The sequence below is a fragment of the Diplotaxodon limnothrissa genome, linkage group LG7 (assembly GCF_057381915.1).
Source record: "Diplotaxodon limnothrissa isolate DT_005_m linkage group LG7, D_limnothrissa_male_GT1.1, whole genome shotgun sequence".
NCBI lineage: Eukaryota > Metazoa > Chordata > Actinopteri > Cichliformes > Cichlidae > Diplotaxodon > Diplotaxodon limnothrissa.
This window is the reverse complement of record NC_140602.1, coordinates 51,642,021-51,654,272: the sequence shown is the minus strand read 5'-3', so window position 1 is coordinate 51,654,272 and position 12,252 is coordinate 51,642,021. Positions and strand designations below refer to the sequence as shown.

Below are 12,252 nucleotides of genomic sequence, written 5' to 3'. Positions count from 1 at the left end.
AAAGAAGGCCATCAGTGTTCAGTGAGACATTTTAAAGGGTGCAGCTCTGTTTTCCAAATCTTCCTTTTCGTTCATTCATTTACCTAAAGCACAGAGGATGGGGACCCGGCGGCGCAGGTTGTTTTTTTGTCAACCAGCAATGCCATTTCTGAAATCTCTGGTACGTGACGTGGTTTGGTTTCCATCATGGGAGGTTTTCAGATGTCAGGGGTGCTCTTTTTTTTAATTTAGGTTATGTACCGGGCTTTGTATGGATTAAGAGTGCACTTTGAAGATCGTCATTTTCAATTCCATGTAGTCAGCTATGAGACTGCAGTAAAAGCATTAATTAAGAGTCTGATTGCCCTTAAAATGTCCCAGGGGTGCTTTCATCTCTCCTCACAGCCCCAGCCAGCCATGTGGTGACTGGCTGACAGCTCTTCATCCAGGACGGTGGTGATTTGTACAGGCAGCAAATGGTTTCAGAATGCACTCTTGTATTATATTCAATTGTTTTGTTGTCCTGATATTAAAAAAGAGGCTAAAAGAGCAACCATGGTGCGAGCGTCCAGTGCAAGTTTCATCCTAATCTTTGCATAAAAAACAAAAAAAATCAACAAAAAATCAGCAGGAATCTTTCATGCGGAGGCGTAAAGGCAGTGAGACAATAAGTTCTTTTTGTTAAGTGCAATTTGTAGCATTACTTCAACACTCCAATGCACAACCTTAGCACTGAGCTCCCTCCTTCTCGGTCTCAGCTGTCAGCTGTAAGAGAAAGAAAAGAAAATCCATGATTGCACAGAAAAACCCCAGTTTGTGTGTGTGTGTGTTTGTCCCTATGTTTTTTCTCACAGCGTTCTTCAATAATAAGTCACCTGTCCGCTGTACATAAGCAGCTCTCCATTCTGTACAGTTCTGATATTTGTCTATATGAATAGTAGGCTATGTTTAATAGTATAATCCGTTTTAAGCAGGTATCATGTCAAAACTGTGTGACAGCTATTGAAGACAACGTGTTATGGGCCACTGGCAATACATACTATATGTAAATACAATTTGATTTGTGCTACATTGTATAATTTCTTTGTGCTTGTTCATAATACCGGTGAAAATACAATCTTCTCCTTTTTGTTTTGTTTTGTGGTTTTTTTTGGCAATTTTTGATCTACAGAGGACTTTAATTGAAAAAAGAAATTGAAAAAAAAAGTTTTTCTCTGAAGAAGAAGAAAAAAAAAGAAGGAAGATGATCTCCTGTTTCCTCTCCACTGTGATGGGGAGCTCACACAGAGGCTGTCTGAGACGCTGCCTGTCTCGCAGGAGCGACCACAGACTCTAAACATCAGGAACTCTCCTGGCCCGACAGGTGTCCCAGCAGATGTGTGGCCAGTGGCGAGGAGGTCAGAGTTACCTCCTGGCTAACCCCACCACTCTCCCTCTGACTGACTGTAGCCTATTTTGATCCTCTTTCAGATGAATAACTGTGACTTTGCATCATGAATAGTATATTATTTTGAATGTAATCTAGAAGGGTGGGGACATTTTTTGAATGTAATCTATATCGAGGGGGGTGTTAATGATTTTTTTGTAAATATACAGTAAAAGAAGAAAAAAAAGATGACAGTTTTCATTCCTGTGCAGATAACAAAATTTTACTTACTGTGTGAACTTAAGAGAGTGTATATGTATTTGTGTGTGTGTGTGTGTGTGTGTGTGTGTGTGTGTGTGTGTGTGTGTATTTGCACATACATCAGATTGCTAGAGGATGTGTGCCTGTGTGTGTGTGTATGCATCTAAGCGTGTATGCATCTGAGTGTGTGTGTGTGTGTGTATTCTCCTAGCAGATTTAATCCTGCTTTAATCAGACAGTTCTATGAATCAATCCAATGCTTTGTGCATCATGTGAGTAGCTTATCCACAATTAATGGAAATGTTCCTTGTGATACTGTGCATTTAATAAAGGTGGTATGTCTTACAGTACAGTCTCTGCCCTTTAGGGTTCTTATAAAGTCTGGAAATTATTTTTAAGGCATTATGGATGTACACAATTACACATTAATACATATTTTGGGAAAACAAAATCTCATCTGTGTGCTACTTATGAGACATCTGTCAGCATCCAGCTAGCTTATCTTTCAGTGATTAGAAGTGAGAACAGTTACTCGTCTGCTTTTCTTTGTATTCTGTCAGAAATATACTGTTGTTAGTGGATACTCATATTTACTGGCAACCTCGTTATGTATGTCTAACTCAAATATCCAGTCACCCAATCACAAGGCAGCAACCCAACGTATTTAGATATGTAAACACAGTGGAAATGAATTGTTGAATGAATGAAAGTTCAAACTGAGCATCAGAAAGAGGAAGAAATGCAACTGAAGGCGGTGCGGTCGGCATGGTTCTTCAGAAACTGCTGATCTGCTTGGTTTTGCTTGTAATATTTAACCTGTCGCTTTCGGTGGCGTGACACTCTAAAAAGAAGCAGCAGTGCAACATGTGTGGTGAAAAGTATCCCATGGGCACCATTTGTTTCTAACAATAACTGCTGAGGAGTGACGAGGACAGCTGGCCTTGGAGGGCCTCACACACACATGCACAAGAACAGCACTGATTTTTTTTATAATGTCATGTGGTTGTGTTAGAAGCCTACCTTGGCACACTGTGGATGTGGTCCACACCTTTAGGTCCCTACATCCATCAAATCCAACGACACCCTCTTCAAGGAAGAGTATATATAAAATTCCTCAGTCACCTGATTAACTGAATTAAGCGAAGTGCTAATCAGCTGATTAAAGCTTAATAACTTTTTATAGCTTAATGAATTATGGACAAACTCTGCTTTAGCTTTCATACCACATTTTTGTATTGTATATCAATGGTAGCCCCTTTTTTAGAAACCTTACACTATCAATACAGATAATTTTAGTCAAATAGAACTTGTCCTAATCAAAAACTATTAATTTCATTACAACTGCGTTATACACGTTGTGCACTTACAGTTGGCAGATACATCCAGACTAATGTTAAGGTTAAATCAGTGGTTATTTAGGATTTATTAAAGCTCAATCAGACAGGTATCTCATTAGTAAAAAGTGACTGGAGAGCTGCTAACGTTCCCATCCCGGGACTTTAGGTTTTTTCTGAAATAATAAGACAAGCTGCAAAAGGCATAGTGTCTCTTGCTTTCATTAAAAGCTGTGCGCAGTTATTTATTGTATTCTAAATTTACATCTTTAAAAAAAAAATCTGCCCATGTCTTAGAACCGTTATGAAAGTTAACCAACAAAATTTAATATACATCTCATTGCATTTTTACATAGAGGATGAAAGTGAAGGCATGAAGGTGGCATGATCCACACCAAGGCTCCAAAGAGTCAGGAAACAAACATGAATAAATAGAAGGTGCTAGTTTAGAGAGAAAGGGTGTTAAATTAAAACAAAAACCAAACAAAGAAAAACCTCCTGCGTGAAAAGTCTCCAGGTCCTGATATTGAGCATCAAAAGCATGTGGAACGGTGTGAAGCCTGTACAGGAATGACGGAGGAAGTCGGGACTTTGCACTCATCGATAAATTCAGAAGTATACTGTGACTTTAGTTTATAGCTGAACAATACCAGCTAGAAAAAACAAAATCAGAGAGGAGCTTCTTTCTCCCGTCTCTAGTTTCCCTCTGATACACTAAAAAAGGCAAGAGCGGGGTTGAGAAACACACTGCAGCAGAATCGAATCGTTTCTCCTTTTTAAATACTTCAAAGAAAACCTGACGAAATACACTTTCAGATTTCACCGTCTTTGTCAAACTTCTACACTTTCAATACTTAATCACGTCTGAAATAACCAGGGATGCACCGACGTCTATCTCTAAATAAGACGGCAGTGACCTTTGTTCGCCTGTCATGTGACATTATGCATTTCAAACTGGAGAGTTCCTCAATTTATGTAGCACGAAAGCAAAAACAAACTAAACAAAACAATCAGTGCATCCCTAGAAATGATCATTTAACAATTGTGAGCTTTGGGATTTTAAAAAGGTTTTAATGACAGGGTCATTAAGTCATGCACGCTGCAAATAACTGCATGCGGTAGTTAATGGTAACCCATCCAAGCACTTTATTTATTAATAGTCATAAACACACACAGCAGCTTCATCAGAGGAGCCTGTGCCCTCTTCACTTTTTGAATGTGGAGTATTTATACGGAGAGCCGTTTTCATGTCACAGGAAGCAAAGGTCTGCCACAGCTGCCTGTAACATTTACCTGATAAAAGAAAAGTAATGTGGATTGATTATCGACTTCATATATATTTTATATAGATTTATATAGTTCTCTTCTCTCGCTCACACATTTATCCCACTTGCTCTCATTTATTTTTGTTTACAATATAACAAATGTGGTGACAGGCCTGAAATTACAATCACCAAAAACAAACTCAGAAAATCGGAGGGGAGGGAGAGGGGGTGAGGCTGGGGGTGGGGTAGGCTGGGGTATGGGGGACTGCTGCTGCTGCTGTTTGCTGCCCATCACTGACAGTTGCAGCACGGAGGACACAGTCTGCTTGATGCTCGGACATCAAAGAGGCGGCGGCGGAGGCTCCTTCCCCGTAGAGCTGCTCTCTTTAAGCTGGAGGTTCTCCAACGCCACATCTAAAGGCATGATATCCACGCAGCCCATCGCTCCGAAGTCGCCGAAGTCTCGGCGGTCGTCCTCATCTGAAGAGGAGCTCTCTTCGTGCATCAGCGTGGACAAAAGCAGCTCCTGGACAAACAGGCTGCGGTCGGCTCGCTCGCCTTCTAGGAACTGCCGCTCTGCTTCTGACATCTTGGGTTCATTCAACCTACAGAACGGTTATATTCATTAACACTCACACAGGTAAGAAACATATTACAGTACAAAGAAGTACTTTAACTAAAAGCAGTAAGAAGGACTCTGCTGAGGTTACAGTCTGCACGTTTAAGCTCGGTAACAATTTTTGTTTCTTAATGCCTAAAAAGTTCATGAAATGGAAAAATGATCAACAATCTACTGAAGTATTATTTCCGATACGGTCTTCTGCACCAAGTCACAGAACTATTTTCTACTAGAATTTATTTTGCTTTGTTTATCACAAGACAGAAAAGCACAGGGGGATTGGTTACTTCTCTAATCCTGTGACTCTTCTCCATAGTTTTCTGACAAATATATCAAACTGGGCAATAAAGCTGAATACAAAGCTGTACATTCATAAATGCATATAGAGCCAACTCAATGGGCAATGAGCAAAATCCACATGTAAATTTAGTCTATAAGTGTTTAAACATAAATAACATGTGAGGCGTGAGGACTTTTGGACTGACTGTCGACGTTTCCTCAGAGTATCAAATCTGAGAAACACACTGTGACATGAAAGCAGCTCGTCTAGACAGAGACTGTTCCTTTCCATCCAGCCCCTGATGGTGCTGATGGTGCTGCACTCAATTTGTGTCAAGAGCTTTGCTGACCTGCTTTTCTGGAAATAGGCCAAAAAAAGTATCCAGCTGTAACCTTTTATAGTTACATCGTAAATAATTCAGTTACATATTTTTCCTCAGTCACTGCACCTTACTAAACTATAAAATGAATGGTTTTAATATAAATAGTTACTTCCCAACATCAGTTATCACCAAACTTAGTATTTACTATCAAAACACTTTATTATAGCAGTTGTGTGTTGTTGCTGGATATCTGTGTTCTGACAGTCTGTTAGCAGAAACACATGGATTTATAGGCAAACTCTAAAGTCCACCTCCTGCTCCACTCACCGTGCTAATAGGAACTGGGAGCTGTGGGACGAGGACGCCGGATTGCTTTCACCCACGGTGGTGGTGTTGGCAGTTGCTGTGCTGGGCTGGGGGACGGCGGCGCCGGTGTTGCCCGGGTTGTTGCCGCGTCGCGTCGCGTGTCGGCTCGTCTCAACTTGCTGTCGTGCCGCCTGAGCTTGCTGCCGCTCCAACTGCAGCTGCATCTGGAGCTGCTGGAGCTGAGAGGCTGAAGGTCCCGACGAGTTTATTTGCCCTCCTGCAGCACGCCGCACACCTGACAGCTGAGACAACAACTCTGCAGGAGACGTGCGCACACAAACACAAAAAGAAGAAGAAAAAAAAAAATGACTATTTGTTTCTAAATTAAACAGACTTCTAAAAAAAACAGCGTAAAAACACGAAGAAAGATTCGGACACGTGCATTTTTTTGCAAGCAACACAGTATGATGATTAAAAACAAAATATGGTACTTCAAAATGTGACTGCCTAAACTGTTTCTTGACAACCATCTATAAATGAGGCACACCCTTTACTTTTGCTTCTTCTCGCTAATGTCTGACTTTAATTTTTTATTTTTTTTAATAAATACTGTAATCTTGATGCTATAATGATCGTAGCACATATTTCTGCATGTACTCTTCTCCTCTTTAACATCTGGGCCAACCTGACTGAAACTTTGCATTATCTTCACCGTGTGTGTGATGTTACATTCTCTGTTTGCGCATCTTTCACACGTCACATTCAATGACTGGTCACTTTTACACAACGATTGCTGCATTTTTGGGGAACATTTCTGCATTTTGCAAACATTGTGGGTAAACTCCTGATGCTAGTGATGGGACGTTCTGTATCGAGGCTTCGGAGCGTGTGTCGAGTAATGGAGGGGGCGTTTCCGCGACGCGCGTATCGAGGCTTGCTTCATTTATGGGAGGAGCTGAAAATGATGACGTCCGAAGCCTCGCTGCCCGGCTGTACCACGTGACTGGTTCATGAAGTGGTTCGAACTTTGCCGCGAGATATGACAGCGATATAAACCCCTCAGACTTCATTCAAAATGTGGGTGTTTGATGGAGAGTTGCGGTTAGAGAGAGTTTGGAGACCGTTTGGAGGTTTATGAGAGTGAGGAAAGTCAGGAGAGAATGGAGCCAGCTAAGAAGAGGAGGATGTCCTCCCCTGTGTGGGAACATTTTGATTTTATTCCTCCCAACAAGGTATGTAAATTTCTACAGAAGATGTATTGTCATGATACTGATGGTGCAATACAATTTATGTTGAGCTGTCTTGACTTTTGTACAAGGTGAAGTGTTTGCTCTGTGCCAGGGAGCTGGGATATAACAACAACACCTCATCCATGCTTAGGCACTACAGAGCTTTGCATGAGAATAAGAGGAACACCGATTGTGGAGCAAGACCAGGTGAGCCATCAAATGCAATGATAATATAGCATGCAGTAATGTTACTAAATGATATAACAATATTATACAACTGTTATAAGTTACGTGTGTGATATTTATATTTGTGCTTTGTCTTTATTGTCTTTCCTCAGGAGAACAATCTCAAATAGATGAAGACCTGGTCAGCATGGTGATCGAGGACTCCCAGCCATTTAGCATTGTGGAGGACAAAGGATTCAAAAGATTTGTTAAATCATTAAATCCCAGCTATGTTCTCCCCACTAAAAAGGACGTAAAAGCAGTGAAAATTTAGTTTTTACAGAATAAAATGTGAACAGGCAGGACTGAGGCTCAAAGCCTCAGTGTGTAGCTGTCCATACCTCAACGTTACAAAAGCACAACTACTGTCCACACCCCAACCACACCTCACCTCACAGTAAATGATCATTTCCATTTCAAGCATTTCCAAATAATCATTTCCCATACTGCCACTATAAATATACACAGTATACTGCCATCACTACAATATACATGTTTTACACACTCCTTTTGTTGTTGACATTTACAGGCTGTGTGCAAAATGCCACACTCTTCAAATTCATGCCAGCTATTATTTTTACGTCCAGTAGGTGTCCTGCTAGAGCAAATGAAGCTTCATGAAGCTTCGCGTTGGGGTGAACCAATTGGATGAAAAGCTTCAGTGCTTCATGGGGCTTCATCTGCCCATCACTACCTGATGCTCACCTGCGATGGGGTCCATTGCCTCTCTGTTACTGGGGGTGTAAGTGGAGCTCTGTGATGAGGAGGATGAAAGTCCCCCTGTGGAGCCGCTAGTAAAGTGCATATTTGTCCGTCGTGCTCTGGGGCCGCCCAGTCCTCGCCCGGGGTGGAACATCCTGCGTACATGCCGCACACTGCTGGACTCATCGTAAAGGAGGACTGTTAAGGTTAAATTCGGTCACAATGTGCACACACACAGAAGAATCTTGCTATTTAAAACAATTCATGTAGAAAAAAAGGCTTATTTTGACACTATTGTGTGGTTAAATGAAAAGGATATTAAATCTCTTGGTGCTCTGTGTTCGAGAGTGAGGTGAGCTGTGAAGTCATCTGTGACATGGTTGGGATCCCCTCCGGGCAAGGCAGCGCATATTGGACAGATCTGAAAAAGAAAGATTGAGCTCATCATACAAACTGGCATGTCTGCATGGAGCAACTCTTCTACCTCACAAAAGGTTTAGGGTACTTATACACACACACACACACACACACACACACACACATACATATATATATATATATATGTGTGTGTCTAAAAGCTTTAACTGTTAGGCTAAAGAATATACTTTATTAAACTGCTATTGCCATTAACCTTTTTTGACCAGTCAGGGCCAATGAGTAGAAAATTGTGGTCAATCACTTGGTATGAATCTAAAGAAAATAAAAACCTTATTGCTACAGAAAATGAATCTGTACAGGATAAATTAAACAATCAAAAAGTGGAAAATGCTGACTTCATTTTAATTTCCATTTCATCTGGCAGTAAGAGTCATGAAGAACACAAATACTAAGTTAAATAATAAGTTAGCTCTGGTCACACGCTTCAATGGCATCTTTTCACCCCCGCTCTCAAGTAGCTGTTGGTCAGACAACCTACTAGGCAGCCAGGTGTCAGCAGTATGAGCAGCCTGAGCCTTTGTCTTGCTTTGCTCAGCAGTGGAGAATGCTCATAAAATGCCACTGAATAGCTGAAGTGTAGTAACTGAGAATTACAATGATGACTAAATTCAGAGCATGCCAGTGGATAGCAGAGGTAAACTAGGATGCTTAGAGAAATGAGGACATTTCTAAGCTTATAATAGTACACAAAAGTGTACTGAGCAGTTCCGTTTGTGCAGTGAGTGTACTCACCACCTCCGTGGAAGTCTCTGAATGCTCTGAGGTGACATGCTCCTGTAAGGATGTCTCTGTGAAGCCCATCTTGCCACAGTAAGGACATGTGAACGACTGTGGCTGCTCTACTGAAAAAGTGTCTCCTCCATAGTACAAATCTGCAAGAAGATGATCAAACACAACAGCTCGTATTGATGTTCATCACTATTTTGATGATTACTTTCAATAATCAACAATATTTATCGCTGAAAATGTGCTGAATGGCTTGTAATCACACTTTGGAGTCCTTAGCAGTATCACCATCCCGTACAACAGGCATGGCGATCATGCATATAATCAGAAACCCACAGAGTAAGGTCTTTACCATAGTCTACCCTGGTTAATATACACTGCATGGGGTGCTCTGTGGTGTGCCTTGTTGTCGTGGCTCCGCTCTCGTAGCACGACGCGCACAGGTCGTAGTCGTAGCAAATTAAACACTTGAACCGTCTTCCTCTAAAGTTGCCCTTTAAACAAGCATCGCAGCTCACACCTGCAAAACAGAAACGGAGAATAGGAAATAAAACACGTGGGCCTGACAATACTTTCACAAATTCCTTATAAAGGTGTCTCAGAGGCTGACTGTGAGAAGGCGATCCCATATCTGCAGGCCAGTCTCACTTACACAAGCATGCGTTTTGGAGTGGCACCAACCAACAAGTGCCAGCAATGAAGAACGCTGACATTCCAGCAGACTTCACAACCAACTCAGATTTATCTGAAAGCAGCTTTCATTGCTCACTTTTAACACAGTTCACTCTTTTTCAGGCAGCAGGCTGCTCCTTGTTTTTATCCCCCCCCCCAAAGACCGACAACACCTAAATTGGTTTTTTTGGGGGGGGGGGGGGGGGGGGGGGGGGGCTGGGCATAGGCAGAAAGGGGGAATAAAAAGCTGTTTTCAATGAGACATCATGCTGACATTTCCTGACATTACAGAGTGCCTTATTTGGCAAGTGTTAGTAAATATGTAAACAAGTATTAAGGGAGTTTTCTCTGACTCATCTCACATCTAACAACAGAGACCTGAAGGAACAATATGCACAAAAGATATCTGTTATTAAACAGATGCTGACATAAAGAAACCAATCAAACTGCAACAGGCCGCGTTGGGAGTTACTTTGAGGCTTGGTTAGACAGAAGCAAGCTCAACAGGATAAGTAACTGAGTATCTTGCTTAAAATGAATTTTAACCATCTGCACAATCCTAGTCTCAGCTGAAAAACTAACTGGTCCAGCAGAGGACCACGAAGCAGATTATTAGATACCTCTGTTGTACCTTGAACATATAACCTCAGATAATTCACCCTCGGTCCAAGAATGGTTAACAAAGCTACTGCGATCATGTCTGCATTATAGTGCTTCTTTTAAAACTTCTGAGGCAATTTGACGGGACAACACCTGGCAGGTCTTGAAATGTTTGAATGAAATTAGCCAAAGCTGAAGTTTTCGGTTACACTGATCGTAACTTAAACCCTGCTTACGAGCAGGCTGCTAGTTAGCCAACTTAGTTACTGGTTATACAGTCAGAGGCCTTAGACTTTCAGTCTTCTTGATGACAGTGCATTCGCTAACAGCAGTGTGTGACCAGACGGGACAGTATGGCGCTAATTGAATAGCTCCAAGCTCTCAATGAATAAATACTCTGAATATGAGCAAAATGTTGTGACAGCAATATCGGGATGTAAGACGCTGAGTAACTTATCAGTGCCGGTATAAGTAACGAAAAAGTCACAGGTAAACCAACGACTCCTTGAATTAGCATACATTAGCTTGCTCGCTAGCCCGGCTAATGTAAGGTAACGCAGTACCTAGCAACGGCTAACTGCTGCTCTGCTGCCGTATTTTTGCGAACAGGTCGAGTGAAGTAAAAACGCTCCAGCCTCGATTTAGAAAACACGAGACAGGTGTGTACAGCAGAACTGCTGACAGTAAACACACACGACAAGGGACAAGCCTAGTAACACACGGCGAAAAGCGCAACAACCCTCTCAGACATGAGCAAGCAGTTAGCAAAGCTAGCCCCAGAAGCTAGCTGCTCAGGTAATGTAGCCTTCAACCGGGGCGCCGTGGACCTGTTTATCAACTCACCCTCATGTCGGGACATCCTACAAACAGCGACACAGCCCCCTCCTCGGGCTCCCCAACACGTCTAATGGGGAACGATGCAGTTTTTGAGTCAATAAACTGAAAAATCCTTCAGCCTGGTCTGTTTTTTCAGGCAAGATGGATCCCCCAGCAGCTTACAGTTTGTACTGCTTCCCCTCCCAGTGTCACTTATGGGTGAGTGCTGTGAATGAACACTAGGCGGCGCTGTCTGCTATAAAATCACTCGACCCGGACTGTGCTGCTGTGATGCACCAATTCTTTAACCACATTTTGCCTGAAACATAGCATAAGTTATATGTTTAAACAAAAGAGTTCCTCTCAGCATAAAAAACAAATACATTTTTAAGGGCCTGTGTCCCAGATAAATCCTTTTGTTTGTGACACATGACTGAGGTTATTAGCACATTAGATTGCTTGCATTGCATTTTATTTGACCATTACTTTTAGATGAACTGCTTCAGTGCATACTCCTTATTTTGTCATTATAAAAGAAAACAACAATATATAGCTACACTACAGGACAAAAGTTTTCAGAACATCCCAATTTATTTCCCAGTTATTTATTGCAATTCAAGCTGTTAAAGTCCAATGAATAGCTTAAATGGTACAAAGGTAAGTGGTGAACAAAACGCTAAGGTTACCCAAAAGTGAAAAATAATGTACATTTCAGAATCATAAAAAAGGCCCTTTTCAGGGAACACAAAATGGGTAAACAATTTAAAGCTGCTCTGCAGCAATGGAGGTTCAAAAACTGATGCTACTAATTCCTACAGATGTTCCAACTTTTCTGAATTACTTACAACCCCCTTTGACTGCATAAAATCAGTGTTGAAACACACTGTGGTACCATACCCTCGTGAGCATCAGTTGAACAGTATTGTACTGCAGAAAGTAGTGTGTTGCTACAAAAAGGGCTAGAAAAAGGCAATTAACAATGGAAGAGAGACCGACCATCATAACACTTCAAAATGTAGGTCTTTCCTACAGAGAACTTGCAAAAAAGTGTCAGTGAGCACAGTTTCCTTTACCATCAAAAGGCACTCAGAAACTAGGGCAAACTGTCACGG

At 41.6% G+C, this 12,252-nt stretch overlaps 1 protein-coding gene across 1 annotated transcript; it reads right to left on the bottom strand.

The window, feature by feature from the left end:
• Positions 1–3,669: 3,669 nt before the first annotated feature.
• On the bottom strand, positions 3,670–11,341 carry kcmf1 (potassium channel modulatory factor 1). Its single transcript, XM_085358381.1, has 7 exons — positions 11,168–11,341; positions 9,405–9,572; positions 9,059–9,198; positions 8,208–8,309; positions 7,892–8,075; positions 5,754–6,048; positions 3,670–4,810 (listed from the first exon to the last, which is right to left on the bottom strand). The coding sequence occupies exons 1-7, from the start codon at positions 11,181–11,183 to the stop codon at positions 4,546–4,548; spliced, it is 1,170 nt and encodes a 389-aa protein (XP_085214507.1). The 5' UTR covers positions 11,184–11,341; the 3' UTR covers positions 3,670–4,545.
• Between the last annotated feature and the right edge of the window lie 911 nt (positions 11,342–12,252).

Coding starts and splice junctions, on each gene's coding strand:
- kcmf1 (XM_085358381.1), bottom strand. Junction 8,310..9,058: donor CAGAGACTTCCACGGAGGTG/GTGAGTACACTC, acceptor TTTCTTTTTCAG/ATCTGTCCAATATGCGCTGC. Junction 8,076..8,207: donor ACAGAGCACCAAGAGATTTA/ATATCCTTTTCA, acceptor GTCCTCCTTTAC/GATGAGTCCAGCAGTGTGCG.